At 38.4% G+C, this 19,525-nt stretch overlaps 1 protein-coding gene across 2 annotated transcripts in view; it reads left to right on the forward strand.

Moving 5' to 3' along the window:
* The window catches only part of cdh12a (cadherin 12a), a 37,869-nt gene extending 18,690 nt beyond the window's left edge, over nt 1-19,179 (forward strand). For both annotated transcript variants that reach the window (XM_079453865.1, XM_079453866.1), the window contains exons 4-12: nt 9-128; nt 1,685-1,852; nt 3,183-3,370; nt 8,608-8,861; nt 12,377-12,513; nt 13,218-13,339; nt 13,906-14,020; nt 16,272-16,523; nt 17,502-19,179. In XM_079453865.1, the coding sequence (XP_079309991.1) occupies nt 9-128; nt 1,685-1,852; nt 3,183-3,370; nt 8,608-8,861; nt 12,377-12,513; nt 13,218-13,339; nt 13,906-14,020; nt 16,272-16,523; nt 17,502-18,016 (1,871 nt within the window). In that variant the 3' untranslated portion in view covers nt 18,017-19,179. The remainder of the gene's footprint in view (nt 1-8; nt 129-1,684; nt 1,853-3,182; nt 3,371-8,607; nt 8,862-12,376; nt 12,514-13,217; nt 13,340-13,905; nt 14,021-16,271; nt 16,524-17,501) is intronic.
* The last annotated feature ends 346 nt before the right edge of the window (nt 19,180-19,525 follow it).

Raw genomic sequence — 19,525 nt, forward strand, 5'->3', positions numbered from 1 at the left:
GCGAGCAGGCACATATGTGACGCAGATAACCGCCTCTGATGCTGATGATCCCACATATGGAAACAGTGCACGGATCGTGTACAGTATCCTGCATGGACAGCCCTACTTCTCAGTTGATGCCAAAACGGGTGAGACAGCACATTGTTATAAATCAAGTGATAGCGTTCTTTATTTGTACAGTATGTGCTGTTTGAGGACAGATTGAACTGCAAACGTTGAATCTGCGATCTTTCCTTTGAAATCTTGCAGAGAGCACATTGCATCAATCCCTTAAACGCCATATTGAAGTGCTTTCCAGTGTTTCATCTTTATGCTGGATCATGATGCTTTTTCCCATCATTGGGTTAAGGTGTAAACAGATTACTTCTGCAATGATTGCTAGAATATACACAAAATATCTCTTTCGAGCCATATTTGTTTTTGTGAGGGGCAAAGAATGCTGAATTTTGTAAATTACTATCACTTGTGCTGTTCCGCATTTGTGAGATAAGCTTTTGTTGACTAAACGTAAACTTAATAATGAGCCTGATTTTTATTTAAGGGAAGCGTGTTAGTACTGTATCTTGAATTTAAGACTGACAATACAGTGTTATTTAAGCTCATTTAGCACCTGGTTGAACTGGATTGTTTTGTTAATTTGCCCCCGATCTTTTGCATTCTGCAAAGTTCAGCATGGCTTTCCGTGCAAAGCATATTCATTCAGCTGCTTTGCCTTTGGCATTCTATTCACCTTAAGCCATGCTGTCGTCCACTGATCAAAACGTGGCTCCTCTGAGAGGGACTCTATTAGGATTGATTAGCCTTTAGAAGGCTGTCAAAGGTCTGACTTTTTAAAAGAGTTCTCAGAAGCTGTGCAACACAGAATAATGAAGGCCTGTTGAATTCTTCATCTACCTGTAGGTTCTTTATGTCCATCAGACGTTTACTGAATTCTAGAAGGTCCAAACTACATCATTTGCCATTTATATATATATATATTGTCCATCTAGTTATTAACTCTTTCATGTATTTTTTAGCTCTTACAATTTTTAGATTTTCACTACATAGAATTCACAATTACGATATTGTCACACAACCCAGTATCACACCGAACTGTATAATAGACACGCCGGTGTTCTGACAAATTGTGCTATCCTGTCCAATTTTTCTAACACTGTGATTTATCTTAAAAGGAATATATTTTTGATATTTTTGTTTAAAGTGGTTAGATACAAAGTATTTGCATTACTTTAAGCTTTTGAAAGTAATGACCTCATATTTTGTTTGATAATTGTAGGGCTTCTTTCGTCCTAAAAATCACATACAAATGATACAAATGTTTGCAAAACACCATTCCCTTAAAGCGTACTGTATCAGTGAGTCATATCTCAGTCCTGAAATCTATATATTATATTTTTAGTTTAATGTCGTTAATTTTCTTTATTGGTCACACCACATTTTAAGTGTTTTTTTTCATTGAACCACGTTTTTACACATACATCTTTATTATAAACTTAACAGCCCGGTTTACGGTCTTAACCCATTTTCAACACTGATTTGTGTACTTGCTCAATATCTGAAAGAAGAGTCTTTTATAACCCTTAGAAATACTTTCATTGTAAAGTATAAAAAAAAATGAAGCACCTGACGAAACATTTACAGTTATACTGATCTGATCGGATTTCTCTCACTTGTTTTGGCTTAGGGGTCATAAGAGTTGCCTTACCCAACATGGATAGGGAGGTTAAGGAAATGTACCAGGTGGTCATACAGGCCAAAGACATGGGCGGTCAGCTTGGAGGCTTAGCTGGGACCACCACCATCAACATCACTCTCCGGGATGTCAACGACAACCCACCTCGATTTTCTAAAAGTGAGTCCATAAACAGATGTATCCCGAAGTCATGGAATCATTATCGAGTGCACCGAGGCTCACGTAGTCAGCGTTTCTATATCAGCCGCCGTTTATCCCCGGGGTTTACCTTAATGTGAATTTAATCTGGTTCTATATTTGCTGTGCTCTGTGGAAACCTTAAACATAAGGCCATCATTTGGATTGTTAAATTCAGTTAATGGCAGGCATTGATAGCAAAGAAGAGCTTTGTTCGAAACTCGGGGAAAAAACATTATGCATGACCCAGCATGACAAAGTATCTCAGATTTACCACTGGCCACAAACAAGATCTCCGGGGCTCCTGCTGCGTGCAACGAATTAGTGTCGGATTCCTAAATGTGATTAGGATATCTGGACTTCTCCTCAGAGCTTCTGAAGAGATTAGAGGAGGATTTGTTGTTAACTACTTCTCGTAGTGATATCGAAATGCAGGGTCGTATGAGAACGTTATGGTGTATTTGTGGCTTAATGCTCATTATACTTAAAGGCATAGTTCAGTCATTATTTATTCACCGTCATGTTGTTCAAAACCTGTATATGAAACACAAAAGAAGATATTTTGAGAAATGTCCCAATGGTTTTGTGTCCATACAATGGAAGGCCAATGTTGTTTGGTTACCAACATTCTTCACAATATCTTTTGTGTTTTGAAAAAGAAAGAAATGAATACAGGTTTGTAATGAAGAGATGATTAATAATTAGATGAAAGAGTTTATTTTTACATGAACTACCCCTTTAAGAAAAATTGCAGCCACAGTTAAGCCCTTACTGTAAATTGATTTATACTGTATAAGCAACCCAGTGGTTTTAAAAGTTTGTACGTTTGTTAAAGCACTTAAACACCACAATGGTGCTTATCTCACACACGCGACACTTGGGGCGCTTTCCCGGACAGGCTGAATTTAAATGTTAGATGTGTCTTGATCGAAAACTACTTGCACTGACATATCTTAAAATATATAAGTGCGATTTGTTTTGTCTCTAAATGCACACAGTAATGTTTTTGATAAAGTATGTTTTTAAAAACATACTTAAATATCCTATTTTTACCAAGGCCTAGTCCTGGTTTAACCTAATCCCTGCAATGTTTAGGTCTTCGGGGTTGTACTGTAAAATACAGATTGCATTTTATTGTTCGGCTTGCTTGAGCCCATTACTTTTATTGTAAGTGACCTGCCGTATCCTCGTTTTTTTTGTATTCTTTCCTGTGGTGATCCAAATGTTTTGAGCTTAACCCGGGTTGAACCCACAACATTCCTAAGCTTATTTTTTGATAATGACTAACAAAGATGTTTGCGAATCCTCCCAGGTATCTTTCACCTGCGGGTCCCTGAATCTTCACCGGTGGGCTCATCGGTGGGGAGGCTCAGAGCTCATGATCTGGACTCCGGGAAGAATGCTGATGTGGAGTACAGCATTTTTCCTGCTGATGGAGGATCGCTGTTCGATATTTACAGCAATGAACACACTCAGGAGGGAACAGTGATACTGAAAAAGGTAGGGTCAGAGTTCCTGTTGTCGTTTTCAGCCTTGGTGTTTCGACTGTTTTTATATCCAGAATGCATTCATTATTCATGCAGTAGCAATGCCTTATTGGAACCACTTTATATTAAAGCACAAAATTGAACAGAAACTGAAAACAATTTTTCATTTACTTTACGCTAATGCCATTACAGACCTGTATGAATATAAATTAAAAGAATTTAAACATAGTCCATAGGATTTATGTGCCTTAATCTTGTTCCTCATTAAAATACTTTCTCTTCCACCGTGCCTCTCAAGTTTTATTTGTGCATTAAATATCGAGCTTGTTGTGATTGTTGTTATTATTCCAACCTCAGATCCGGTAACATTTTGCATCCTTGATGTAAAACTTGCACACATTCGAATGAGATTCTAAAACGACACTTTCGATTTTCTGTGAATAATAACCTGAATTTTAATCTGATCCTCGCACATAGCAGTCATATCGGATGGGCCGCTTTTATGCTGTGTCTACATTTGTGCTGCTTGTATGTTGACAAGCTTGACAAACCTCTGATCATAAATCACTTTTGCTGTTATCGCCACCCTTTTGAATGCATGTTTGATAAATATCTTTTGTGTTGCACAAAGTCATGACATGAGGGTGAACAAATGATGATGGAATAAGCATTTTGGGAGCAGTGTTTCTTATGCACTGATATCCATTGATGCATATTAATGAATGAGCAATACAACTTAAAGTGATAGCTCTCCCAAAAAGGAAAATTCTATCATCAGTAAAAAGGTACCGCCGTTGTTCGGTTACTAGCATTCTTCAAAATATCTTCTTCTGTGTTCTGCAGAAGAAAGACAGTCATACGGGTTTGAAATGACAAGAGGATGCGTAAATGATGGGTGATTTATCTCTTTTGGATTGGATTTTGCAGTTTCTAGAATCTTTTTAGCAGAATGTAACAGGATAAGGAATGATACATTTCAATAAAATGGTAATAATAATAATAAATATGTGCTGTATAAACAGTAGAGAGAGTTTGTTCCACATTCAGCGTGATTGTTTTCACTCCACAACTGAATTCTTTGCCAGCATTTGGATGCAATATTGAAATATATAGCTGCCCTATCTAAGGCCGGGTGACACGGCAGATGCAAATCAGAATGTTATTTGCAAAGCTTTCACAGAGCTGTGAATTCGCGGATGATAGCAATAACCCACAGTGCTCCTTCATTCACAAGCTCGTGTGTGTTTACCCTCAGGTGACTCATATCTTATTATTGGATGACCATCCATAGCGTTGTGAATGAATAATGTATTAAGCCACAAAAGTGCTTACGCTTATCCCACACTATGGTTCGCAACATCTGCTCTCGGACTTTATCAATTCATTATGTGGCTTGTGGTAGTCCGTAGAACATTGCTTTTCCATTCCTGTTTTGCCAACATTCTTGGGATAAAAAAGAAACGTATAACGCTGCCATCTCTAAAGGGATTTTAAAAATACATTATGAGATCAACAATATTTGGATTTAGAGGGCATGAATAAATGAATGTTATGGTCACCGTAATGTCTACCTCATGATGTGAAGTGATGAGTAGAAATTCTCTTGGACACCCGGCCAGTCGCAGATGAGCTGGTCATGGTATAAGCCCTAAGCTAAAACAAACGCTTGTGGAGTGTTCTCATCCTCTGGGGGTGGAGAGGTTACTCCTTCATTACTCAAAGCTGGTGTAGTCTGTAGAGATGTAATGACAGTCTGCCGCTGTCCACTGCTGCTGTACTTTGTTTCTGCTGCAGATGGAGGGTAGAGGCATCCGCAGAATGTCAACATATTTTAGAGGGCTGTGCCGTGTTTTATAATGTAACGGTTCATCCGCAGTAGATCACAAGAGCCACGGTGATCATTTTTCTCCCCGTCCTTCACTCCCTCTTTGCACCTTTTCCCCCCCAAGCTGAGTCTGTGCAGGGCAATGTGACAAAGTCCTTACATTGCAAAATGGGTGTGCCATATCTGGTGACCCAAAAAAACGTCTGCAAATGGATGTGTGGCATCCTCACCGTGGGGCACGGATGAGTGTCAATGACAATGACCTCTCTTTCCTTCGTCCTCAATAACAGAATTCCCTCTGTTTTAACTTCCCTTTGTCGAGTAGCTCCATCACTTCCCTGCTGTGCTTCACTGGGACTTCTCTGAAATGCTGAGATTGAACATTTGGGCTCTCGTGACTTTTGTGGTTCAGCACTGGTTCGAGCGGTAAGAGGATGAACTCGGTTAATTGGAGAAGATAATTGTCTCTGTGTCAACTCCAGGACATAAGGTGGATTTTACTCTTGCAACATATGGGATTATTTTAAGTAATAGGCAGCTACACCCAGGAAGGTTTTTATTCATTTAATTTACTGGGTAATTGCTACTTGATGGTATTATTTGGCTCAAAGAATGAAATTATATTAGCGTGGCAGGCCGAAAATAAGTTAAAAATAGGTTTAAATGCTTTTACATTTCTTGAAGTAAGCGGATATTCAAAGTTTCAAACCTGGAATGTTTTTTTACTTCTTACAAACTTGAAACAAAAGTGCAGTTAAAGATTCATGAATAAATGTCAATTAGTAGGGGAATGAATTAAAGTTTGGCTATGTGCAGCGTATTGAGTAACAAAACAACAACGGGCCTGCATGTGATTTACACTCTCTTTTGAGTGGAGTGGATCCAAGCAGGAGAACTGAGGCTTTGTGTTAATTCTCAATGGAACAGTCTCAGAAGACACTAGGCCTACATAAACACTGCCATCTAAAGGTTTTCAGTGTGACTTTGTTGCAAGATGAAGTTCAAAGGACATAGAGAACTGACAGGTTTAGACTACAATAGAATTCAGCAAATGTATAGTTTTGCAGTAAAAACATTCACACATCGTCAGACAAAAGGTACAAAAGGTCCTAATATGTACCCTTTAGGGACACCTATGTGTTCATATGGTACCAAAATGTACATTTGATGTACTACCGTATATCTTTAGGTGCAAAGGTTTACTTTTTGTAAGAGTACCATCCCCTTTTGTACCTTTTTTCTGACTGTGCATTTAAAATAAGGCTATTAAATTCCTAATTCAACCGAATTTTATTGTTGGATATAGCGAAAACGGCAAACAGATAGACTAAGCCTTTATGACATTATTTCTCAGGTCAGAATTTCTAAGCAAAGTTTTTTAAACCACATCAAGGTTAATGATGGCCAAAGGTTGCCGCAGGGGCCACTGCGTGCATCTGATGGTCCAGCTGGATATCTGTTCTGTCATGCCTGAGGATGTTATTGTTTCAGCACGGTCAGCACAATAATGAGCTCAGCCTGCAGACATCAATGCACATACATATCTAAACCTTATTCTGCAATGTTGACTGATGATGAGAACTCCTGCAGGAGCAGGAACAGTGAAAACAATACAAAAGAGTCGTGTTTTTGAAAGTGTCTGGGGTGCTTTAAGAAATATGACTGTACCTGAGCTGATCTGCAAACTTTAACAGATCGGATGAATTCCATATACAAAGCTCTTGTTTGTGGCTCATAAAAAAATGGTAAAAGTGTACGTTTTTTGTTATACGTATTAACCAAACACACTAAAGCAATAAAGAACAAATCGCAGGTGAGATATCTGCTTCTCCTTGACATCAATGATAATGAATGCAAAGTAGAAACTTTTGCTAAAGTCTCCTGTGTTTCAAGAGATACAGATATGTCCCAAATGTCTTCAATAGAGTTTCAAAAAAGATTTTAAAATGATAGTTCACCCAAAAACTCTAATTCTGATATCTTTTACTCGCCCTCATGTCATTTCAAACCTGTCTCACTCTGACTCTGAAGTCAATGGGTGCCGATTAACAACATTCTTTTGAAGAATGGCACCCGTTGACTTGCATTGGTTTTGTGTCCATTCAATAGAAGTGAACGGATGCCAGAACGGTTTGGTTACCAACTGTCTTACAAAATCTTCTTTCATGTTCTGCGGAAGAAAGAAAGTCATACAGGTTTGAAATGACAAGAGGATGAGTAAATGATGACAGAATTATCTTTTTTGGGTGAACTTTAACAATCACATAAGCAATGATACAAACTGGGCTCAGATATGTCTGCAGTCAAGTCAACATAAATCAAGATTTCAATATGAACTCCAACATTTAAAATTCCAAATTTGCAAATTTATACATTTCACCCATATATTGTTATTTTACGTTATGTATTATCAAGTATTTGCTTCGGTTTGTATTTCTCATTGGTAACTTTAAGAGAAACATCAGACCAAGTTGATGCTTAAACTAAACACAAATGCAAACTCTGAAAGAGCATTTTTTACATTTTACTTTACTTTCACGTCAAAACGAACCCCTCAAAGGCACTTATTTATTTAAAAAGATCTGTTATTGTTAGTGGTGTCAAAAAGGATGTTTGCTTCTAAAACACGTACTTTACTGAGCAAAATGAGATGTCCTGGAGTGTTTTTGTAATAAGCATAATAGGCTCACTTGACGTGACATTTTTACAAGCTTAGAGAAACCACAGTCTCACATACCCAACCGGGCAAACATTAGTGAATAAACAAGACAAGATTTATCACAACTACTGTATTTGTGTGTGTTCTGCAGTGGTTTGAGTAATTGAGGTCATTTGCTCTCTGTGTGTTCTGTGAGGCCTTTGCTTTGTCATCCCATTCCTAAGACATTCATTTAGTTAAATCGGATGTTTCCATTCATTTATGCTCCATGCGTTATTTATTCGAAAGTGAATAAATCTGTTAGACTTTCAAGTCACTTGTGAAGTTCTGAAGTCTGTCCTAGCTCACTGCGTCTCAGGTGTGACTGAATAAAAATCAGCCTTTTACAAGACTGAATGAGCCTAGTGATGCAAGAGCTACCGGCCAAAGACATTTCTCACTTGCTTTCTTTTCTACTGCCATGTGATTCCAGGGTAGACGGCTGTTACTTGTTCTCCTCACGTTTGATCTCGGCATGAGCCCTCTGTTGCGGAAGGATTTCGTTTAGATCATGACTGCGTTTTATGCCCTAAATAACATTTACTGCGTTTTCTAATTCTGTAACAGTATTGAGCCACACATCTCTGCATTAACTTCTTTTTTTGGGATTTAGAGGGCATCTTTGCCAATGGGCGGATACAAATAAAATAAAGACATGAATGAAATTACGATAAACCCTTTGAGATTGATTGGTTGATTGATGTAAAACTTGTTATTCATTTCACAGCGTCTCGATTACGAGACCAGGAAGGCGTACACCTTTAAAGTCGAGGCTTCAAACGCCGTTCTTGATCATCGCTTCCTACATTTGGGACCCTTTAAAGACACGGCCACAGTAAAAGTGAACGTTCTGGATGTGGAGGAGCCTCCTGTCTTCAGCTTACCTTCCTATAGCATGGAGATGTATGAGGACACGCCGGTAGGGATTATCGTAGGAGCGGTCACAGCTGAGGACCTGGATATTGGCAACAGTCCTATAAGGTATGCAGGCAGCACACTCACCTCTGTATTCCCACTTAAATGCATGGGAATATACAAAAGCCCTCTCAGGGAATTCTTTTCAGATCTGTTTTGTGAGAATAAGTCCAAATGTACGTAGACAACATAAACCAATAACAAACGTGTTCCCGTGGGTTCGGCTTCTAGCTCTCTGTGGCATCTGGGACATGGTTTGGCAATTTTGTTTTGCATTGCTTTGATTGAATCTACTCTGACAAACTTCCGTTGCAGTTTGCAAGTGGTGACTTTATTTAATGTGGCACGTTTGCTTTTTGCCGATTGGGGTTCGTTTAAGTGCCTTGAGTAATAATGTAATAATGTCGATTTTGAAAGCACGTGGGGCATGAAACAATATCTTACAGAAGAGAATGCCTTTGGTAAATATTTTACCACAATGAAAAGAATGGGTTTAATTAAGTGTTGCATTCGGTTAGGATGTATTTTTTTATTATTACTGTTTTATTTATAAAGTATGTGGAGACCATTCCAAATGTTCATTTAATCTGCATTTATAGATGTATTTGGTCATTCCAGTGTCCAACAAAATCAAACATCAGGAGTGACGAAGTCATCCACCAACAATGTGAAAGATATAAAAATCTTATAAATATGAAAAAGCAGTATTTGAGGTCTGAAGAATACTGGGCATCATTTCTGTTACTTTGACCTGTTTCTCCAGTTTTCATTTTCTGCAAGTAAATGCAAATAGAAACAATATCTTTTGTTTGAAGTTTGGGAGAAATATTGTTAGTTGTTATCAGAATAAAACAAAAATAATAATCTTACCTAAACACATACTGTACCTATAAATAGTACATTCAGAAATCATCATTTTTTCTATACATTTGTATATATACAAAAGCACAAGGAGTGAATTTCAATGGCGGGATTGAGGTCTAACTAAAAAGAGGATTTCAATCTTTTTTCCATGAAATGGCCACCAAAGCCTATGCACATTTCATACATAAATGTAGTATGATTTTCTTCACCTCTGGTTAAAAAATATAAAACGTGTCACCAACTAGAGTCTCCCAATTGTATTTTGGCCATTTCCACCTTACTATACACATTATGTGAAATACACACATACAGTAAATACACCAGACTACAAATTTCTTTTAACAAAATATTTAGTTAAAAGTGCCAGAGCAATCCGTTATTTAGACTATCTTAAGTTGAGCAGTATTAATTTAAAAACATAGGAATTTGAGTGATTTGACAGGAGAATCCATTCTGTGATGTCAACCTCCGTCTGTGAGTGTACACGAGAAGCTCAGTCACATTGAGTAGAAGAATCACTTTGAGCCTCTCACTGAGGCTTTACTTTACTAGAGTACCTCGGGCGAGCGGATGAGGATACAACCGGGACGACTGGAGTATAACCCAGATAATGGTCTGCTGCTATTCTTCTTGGCTTCAATGATCCACAGGACTGTTTCACTCATGCTATAGCTGTGCTAAAGAGACAGGGGTCTCTGCAGGTCTCAACAGTGGGCCGAAAGTTAGCAGACACGATGAAAGGTTATTTTTCAGTTGTCAAAATGTTTCCAGTTACACATACAATGAATCTTTAGCCTTGTTCATACAGAAAGTGATAGATAGCAAGGAATAGTCCACCCATCCAACCCATTAAACATTTTTCCATAAAACACAACAGAAGATCTGAAAGGATTTCCAAAGCTCTGGCCAGTTGTGTAGGTCACGAGTCATGTCACCTGGTGACCTCTGAAAGTACTGTAAAATTGCTGTCAGGGTGAACGGGGAAAATGTTTCAGCAAGTGTCTATATAGTCAATTTTTCTTTTGAATTCCTGTTGTGATATTTGCATTTTGGTAAAATGCTGTAAAGGACATTGTCTGAACTACAGAAGCAACAAATGGGGCATGCTACACATTGCATTGATCTTCAGTTAAGGTGCATCTGCATCATTGCAAATTTACAAAGTATAAAAAACTTATACGCATGCGACCCATTTCAAATGCAATAGTGCACATTGTTTGAAACAAGTGTTTTTAACTTATAACAGGATCTGCTGTTTTCCTGTAGCTCAATTGCATTGTGTTGCGCAAAGAACCTGGGTTCAATATCAAAAAACACAAATAGAAATAAATAAAATAAATAAATAAATAAGACACCGTTCACTGGTTAAATGCAATGCACTTTCAGGGAAAACACTTGAGACTGCTTTAACTAGAGAGGAAGTTCATTAAGACTAAACACAAGATTCAGCTGGGTCAGCACCGGATGACATTTGGATTGAATTATTGACCGAATAGTGCTGAACCAGAGTCAAGAATCAAAGACTGAACCCGTTTGGCTGGATCTGTCCTGAACGTGACTCACCCTTTCACCAGAAACCACCTATAAAGTAAATAGCGACCCAGCTGTCAAGCTTGATTTTCAAGGCAAGAGTTTCATTTTCTCAGTCTTTATATGTTCAGAATAGTTGGAATATACTGTAGCACTAAAGTCATATGGAATATTTGTATTATACAATGTTGTGTTTATATGAAAGAAATGTGGATGAACTTCTTTGATATTACATACATTCATATTTCAATAAATTATATAATTTTAACATATAATATTAACATTTGACATTACAACAGATAAGGGCTTTTCCCGGGTTACCTTTATTCTAAAGCCCACTTTTAACCCTGGGTAAACAAACGTTTCACACTTGTACTTTTGAAGCAGGGTTATCCCCGCATTCTGGGTTACATTGCGGTGCCAAGTGTGTGCAGTGTGAAATGAAGCGGGTGTAGAATAATACGACCAAACGCTTAGAAAAGAACACCCAAGCTACTGACACCCAATCAAAAACTGGACAGCGCTTACCTCATTTCACAAGCTTTGCACAGTCACAGAAACTCTGTGTAAACAAACCTTTGAGTAAGTTACATCTTAGGAGGATTAAAACGGGCGTCGGAAAAACAAGGTTTCCGGTCATTTAAAGGGACCACGCACTATTTTATTCAGTAAGTTTGACGCTGCGGTATTTATCCAAACATTCGCAAATATGCAAATATGAATGTTAACCCTTGTTAGTGATGTACAGTGTAAAACTCAAGTTATGAATACCCAGGGTTATTTCTGAAACCTTGGTAAATTATAAGCAGTGTGAAACATGATACAGATAACCCAGGATTCTGTTTACCCGGGTTTAGAATAACCACGGGTTAACCATTTCAAGTGTGAATAGCCCTATATAGTTCTGGCTCTAGATGATTACTGATCAATAACAAAAACGCTTATGACTAACTATCCACACTAAGAACATTTCACGTCTATTATTTCTCACAGAAATGATTACAGAATGATCATATGTATCACAGAACCCATAGCTGATGGTTAGTTTTGTCTAGCAAAATTGTGTTTCATTACTGATCTGTCACAATTACACGACCGTAGAACAGCCTCTATCGCTCTTGCTTGAAACACTCAAAACCCAGTATGGAGCTTTAGCAAACCTCTTTCTTTGGTGTATTGATCTGTAGGTATTCTATTGAGTGGAGAACGCATTCTGAAAACCACTTTGACATTGATCCAATTGAAGGTACTCTATCCGTCAATGAAGCTCTGGACAGAGAAAGAAAAGCTGTACACAACGTCACTGTTGTAGCAACAAAAGTTAGTAAGTATGATTTCAAAGTTTCATTCACATACAGATACAGCGTGACATGCGTGGCGTGCATAGAATTACCCTCCATAAATCCGAATTATTCGTCACTGTTTTTGTTTGTCACTGCGTTTGGCAAATATCTCTCACAAATAAAAAGTATTAAAGTACTGACTTTTTTCTATTTCTAGAAAAGCTTCTCATTGAGAAATATGATGTTTCAGAATGACAGTGACGATACGCGTATTATGGGAAAACCAGGCTGAAGCTTATGAGATTATGAGAATTATTTTCAGCTATCAATTTCACTACGATTTCAATGTTTGTCTTGGTTTACTTAGTCAATTTTCAAAAAAATCAATGTTATATTTTCAGAGAATGTATTTACATTATGCAGGATGATTTTATGTAGAAAACAGTTGATCACAAAAAAGACTTGCTGGGTAAAACATACCCAGGAACTCATCACCATCTAGTGGACATTAACGGAAATACAGCAGTGCATTCACAAAATTGAAAAAACATTGTCAAACAATCCCTAATGATGCCAACAGCAACCTTTTTTCAGCTTTGAATTTGATAGACATTTCACAAGCTTTTTGTGTTGACGTCGCTATAATCGATTCCACAAAATGATATCATGATTATTAATTTTAGATTATATTGCATACAACACCACTGACCGCGAATCACGGACAGCATCCCGTTTGATCTTTCAGACAACCCCCTGCTGTCCAGCAAAGTTACCGTCACAATGAAGGTGTTGGATGTCAATGAGTTTCCTCCAGAGCTTGCCTTTCAATACGAGACGTTTGTTTGTGAAAACGCAAAAGTAGGCCAGGTAAGTGTGCATGTGAGCTTCTGGGCCTGTTGGTGGATTTGGAATGAATGTTGTTCATTTAAGAGTGAGCTTCACCTTGATCTTCTTCCTTCATGCTTTAAAAACCACCCTAATAGAAAACAAAAGAAGAATTATGAAAACTTTGTTGTTTTTGCTCTTTTTGGTCACTGTAGCGATACAAAAATGACATCCTTTAGTGTTAATGTATTTGTGCTAACTTATAGTACATTTTTAAATCTCCTAAGCGGATGAAGCAATGATTTTTTTTAAAACTGTCAACAATTTGTCCCTGCTCTGTGTTTCATGCTGTCATTCACTCAGCAGACACGCTTTAGTCATCAGAACTCTATAGAGCTGACGGCGCTCCACATTATTCAATCATAAAGGCAGCAAGCAACCTCAAATGATTCCTCTGAGGCCCGATGAGTCGAGCGTGTCCGCTCTGTCAGTCTTACAGACTGTTGCTGTCTTCTGAACATTATAAATGCTTTCATGAAATCTCTTCGCGGTCGTGTTTTTTCAGGCTGTTTATTCAGATCACAGTCTTGTCATTATCATCTCTCTAGGTGATTCAGATCATCGGCGCCACAGACAGAGATGTGCCCGCCGTAGAACACAGGTTCTACTTTAAATCCCCTTCGCACGTCAGGAACAGAAACTTCACAATCAGGGACTATGGAAGTAAGTTGGAAAGCACAAGACTCAACACTTAGCAGCATGTATTTACAGTAAATACGCCAATATTGTATTATGGTGTTAAATTACCCTGAGTAAGGTATTTTTATTATGTCCTATTTATAGGGAGAGTTTAAGCTTCCATCCACAGCATACTGTCAAATGTTCGTGATTTGTTTGAACAAATAAGAAGTTTGCTATTAGTATACCTCCAATAAGCTAAACATAAGAAAAGTATCACTTCACTTCTCAGAAATATAGTAAAATATATTAACTTATGTATTTTTGATGTATACTCACAGGAGAGTTTTTTTGTCAAAGCTATCAAAGCTGAAGAGTATAATGAAGTATTCAAAGGACAGTTTTCTTGTAGTTTAACGGAGTAGCCTATTAAATACTTTCATCTAGTTTTATACTGTATTTCAGACTGACTTGTTCAAGTTGATAGAGTATAGTGTCAATATAATACAATATATACTATACATAGCACATCAATACTAAACAATAATGCTACGCTAAGTACAGTGTTAAGTTCACATAAAGAAAACAAAAGTATACTTTGAGTATGAAAACTATTTAATTGTTCATTTACAGAATGTATACTTTCAAGAGTGTACTTTCATAAACTCAAATTGAACTAAACCATCAGTATACCTATATGTGAACTTGCAGTGTTGCAAACAAAATATGCAGTTTTAAACTAGTTGTGTATTTAAAGTGTACTTTTATTAATTCAAAGTATTGTAGTGGTAATACTAAAAACTAAGGGTACTGTACACAAGTAAAAAGTGGGGCAACTTAGTACTTAGTATATTGAAATACTTCAAGTACATTGATGTCAGCATACTTATAAAGTATACTTAAAATATACTTGAACTGTACTTAAGAATATTTAATGAAATGAAACTAAAGTATACTTATTTTGTAACGGAACATACTGTAAATGAATCACTAGTAATCCTCGACACCCTCCAGTATGTTTGCTGCCATGTGACAGTACAGTGTTTTTATTATTTTAAGCATAGATTATCAATACATAACAAATAGTTTGAGACATATTTACTTACTGTATGCTTACTCTTGCTCTGTACATTGCTTACTATTGGCATTAGTTTAATTCACACTTATTTATATAGAGCTTTTTAGTAATGCATATTGTTTCAAAACTGTAAAAACGGTTTTAGGTTAAACTGCAACGGTAGATGGGGTGCTAAGAATGTGTAGGGAAAAAAAACCCATTATTTTTGCAATGAAGATCGATGACACTTGAACTCCACAGCAACAGCTGTGTCAATACACATCTCCTGTGCCCCACTTTATAAGAACATTACAGTTGCTACTGTGAGGACATGATCGGTCTGTAATAACTAAATAGTGCTGTGGCGTGGATAGCGTTCGCGCTCCAGAGTTGCACATCTCTGCCTGATGCATTTGTACAGATGCCTACAGCCTAACTGCCTCGCTCCCAAACTCGGTCCCTTGCATTCTCAGCACATGAATATCATCAACCGTGATTCACAGAGACAGGGTCACTCAGGGCTACGCAGCCATACAGGCACAAGGTGTGCTTTAATGGCTGCTACCTTGTCAAGAGAAATCCCCTGTTTTGCTCAGGCGTAACAAACCTCAGATGACGGGGTCATTCGACCTTCCAGACGAGGACATGCGCATTTTGACACATCGACGGATGCTAAGCAAAGGCCACAGCGAGAGACCACCAGGCGCCTGCCGCCATGTTTTCAAGCTTTATTTAAAAGCTTTTGCAATTCCCTTTGGATCAGAAGAAACACTTGGCTGGACAAGTGTTTTTACAGCGGAGGAATCAAAATGGGTGGTCCTGGTTGGCTTAGATGGGAAAGGATGATTTTATTAAATATATAGTATAAAACTGCAAATTATAGTCAAAAGAGGAAATGCTCTGGTGTACATAAAACACGTTCTTAAAACCTCCAGTGTTTTGCAACCTAGCTTTGTTTGGAATCCAGCTGTGAATCTCATCTCAAAAAGGCGTGCCATGCTTTTCCCCAGAGTAACTCAACTTGTTTTATCCCCACTTCTCTTCATAATTCTGGAATAAAGCCACATAAATAGCTTTTGAATGCATAATAGTCAGGAACGGAGAAATACAGGAATGCTAAGTTATGATCTATGACAACCTGTGTGTGATTATCAGTAATGCCCCTTGCATGAAGTACAATAATAAACAGCCTCCACTGTTTCTGCAAATATCACAGATGAATTTGTGGTCTCATTTCAGATAACACAGCTGGACTGGTAACCAGACGAGGGGGGTTTCGGAGAATGCAACAGAACGCGTACCTGGTGTCGGTTGTGGTGGAGGACGGTGGCTACCCGATCCGAAGCAGCACGGGCACGGTGCTGGTGCGGGTGTGTACCTGCGACACAGACGGCTCGATGCTTTCCTGCAGTGCGGAAGCAGTCTTCTTTCCCATGGGACTCAGTACTGGAGCAGTGATGGCCATACTGCTGTGCATTGTCATTCTGCTGGGTGAGCGAGATGCTGTGTGCCACACATACTGCGCCTTTATAGCCAGACATAGGGTGCAATTCATGTGGACTTTAACAAAGATGACAAGAAAAATGAGACAAATGAGGGTGGAGCTGCTATTAACTTCATATTTGTTGGTTATTTAATTGATTTGTTTAATGTTTATTTAATGTTTTAACCTGATAAATAGATCTGTTTATTAGTTAACTGCATTTAAATGCAAATTATAGAATGATGGGGTAAAACAAATACCGCAAGCCAAATTTATAACAGGACAGGACAAGAGGGCATCATGTTGTCCTAGTGATATAATGTACTAAAAAAGATATATGTGGTTTACAGAAAATAGCATCAATGGTTGGTTGGGTATGTCAAAAACTGCCTGCCAACATTTAATAATACTCGAGAAAATCAACTCAGGCAGAAAAAGGAGGATTTTTAAACTGCAGCCACCTGGGGGCGCTAAAGCAAAAATAATGATCAGAACAAATATTCAGGTTTTTCCCTTATATTCTTAAAGACTGGAATATAAAACCACGAGAAAATGTTTCCCTAATAACAGATGCAGGTTTATGTAGTACATTTTTAGGTCTAATCTTTAGTTCTTGTAGCTGTGCCTCTCTCTCTCTCTTTCTTTGAGTGGAGCGGAGCAAGCAAGCTCCACTGCCTCTGAGGATGGAGATGAAAGCTCTGAAAAACTACCTCCCTTCGTCTCGCACGAGCGAGGCACCAGGATGGTGACAGGCAGCATGTCAGAACTGCATTACGGCTGCCCTCGGGCTGCCGTCCTCTTTAGTTCCAGTTTGAAAACCCACGTCAGGAGAAAAAAGGAAATCAGCTAATGGCACTAAAACACACGACTGACCCTTTTCAAAAGCCTCCTATTGTTTAAGGGTTGCGTATGCATTTGCTGTACGTCAATGTGCATTTTACCGCAAGCCTTGTTATTGAAAGCACTTCTTTTCTGTTGTCTTGCAGTCATGGTGATGCTCTATATAGGTGTAAGAAGACACAAAAAGAAGGACACCCTGATGTCGTCCAAAGAGGACGTACGGGACAATGTGATCCACTATGATGACGAGGGCGGTGGTGAAGAAGATACTCAAGCCTTTGACATCGGGACGCTGTGCAATCCCAAAGGCATTGGCGAGTCTGCGCAGTCGCGAAAAACAAGATTGGATGATCAGCGCGGCGTGCCCGTTTCAAAAGAAGAGGGTGAGGACATCAGAGCCTACATCCATCATTGTCTCCATGAGGACCAAATCAGTAACTCAGAACCTCCTTATGACTCTCTTGTAACATATGCCTATGAGGGAGAGGGCTCGGTGGCCGAATCCCTCAGTTCCATCGAGTCCTGGGTGCTGGATTCAAAAGAGGATTACAGAAGCTGGGGTCCGCGTTTCAAAACACTGGCCGGGATATTCAAAGAGCATGAGTCTAAAGCCACAGAGAACTCAGAAACTAGACCATACACTGAAGAGAGACTCGGTTGATGTTTTTTTAAGAATGCTGTGTGAAAAACTGTGTTTATTTATTTCGGGCATGTCGCTTAAAGTTATACTTCACTCAAACAAACAAAAACAATTCTGTCATCTTTTATTCACCTTCATGTCATTCAGATATTTTGAGAAATTTCTCAGTGGTTTTGTGTCTAAGTAACGGAAGTCAATGGGGGCCAGTGTTGTCTGGTTACCAACGTTCTTTAAAATTTCTCTCGTGTTCTGCAGAAGAAAGAACTTACAAGTTTGGAATGACATGTGGGTGAGTAAATGATTTTTGGGTGAACTGTCCCTTTAAGTGGAGAAGAATTCTGTGGCTAGGGAAGGACACTTTGACAAGGTTGGCTATGTGCCTTTCCTATACCTCATGCATACTTTACACTCTTCTGTTCATTATTTGGAAGAAAATGTTAAACAGATCTGTGCATTTTAAAGTTGGTTTTATAAATCTCCAAGTAAATGAACCAAAAATCCTTTTTCCAGGATTCTGAGATGCCCCTTTGATATGAAAAGTGCCTCATGAACTGATTTTTTTCTATTTCAACTGTTGACTTGTCGTATGATTTGATCCCAGTGAAGTCTGGAGCAAAACTGTAAGCTGTTGGCTACAAAAGTGGACCAGAAAGCGATATATTGATAAACGTTTCATTATAAAAAAAATTACATCTAGCAAACCCTCTTTCCAGACATTTTAACTAGCATTTAGCAGCGATACGGTGAGGATGATGAACGTTCTATCAGTTTTACGCCCTTACCTAATGCACCAGCCCAGGCTTCTTCCATACCGATGGAGTCCTTGTATCTCCAGCCTTGTATTGCGGTTCTCTTACAGTACACTCGACATTCAAAGGCTCTGTGTCCCTGTTGTCTTCCTTGCTTACAGTTTTGCTAACACTCTGACTTCCCCCTTCAGCAATTCATCAGAGCTTTGGTTTATACTACAGAATGTTTTTATTCATGGGATTCTGTGTTGGCCTGCCGATTCAGACCAATGTTCATTTCTACCCATTTTGTAACAGAGTTTCCTTGACGGCATTTGTCCACACCTAAAAAAAGAGAATGGGAAAAATCTCTTGGTTTGCTTGTGATTATGTTGTATGAAGTTGTGTATAAGAATCTGAAAAGGGGGCTTTGGACAATAAAGTTATGTTTGTGATAAATGCTCTTCTTACATAGATTGTACAACCTCCAACTTAGATTGTCATTTTATTATTTTTTGCCTTGGCTGTATATATGAGCTCTCACGATTTCTGGCTCTTTTCTCTTTACAAACTTTAACCGGTTTGATCACGTATGGCTATTCTTCCTAATCATGTTCACTTTTTCCATTTCTTCCCTTTTTATCACCAGCCTATTTTTGTGCTCTCACAATCGAAAGGACATCTTGTTCTACTAGTGTTGAAAAATATGGCTTTACCTTCAGTGTTAGAACCCAAAAATGCACGTAGAAATGTCAAGCGGGCTCTAAATGTCAAGTTCCAAGTCTTTTTGTAATGAGACAGA

Source organism: Barbatula barbatula (assembly GCF_947034865.1).
Source record: "Barbatula barbatula genome assembly, chromosome: 3".
Taxonomy (NCBI): Eukaryota; Metazoa; Chordata; class Actinopteri; order Cypriniformes; family Nemacheilidae; genus Barbatula; species Barbatula barbatula.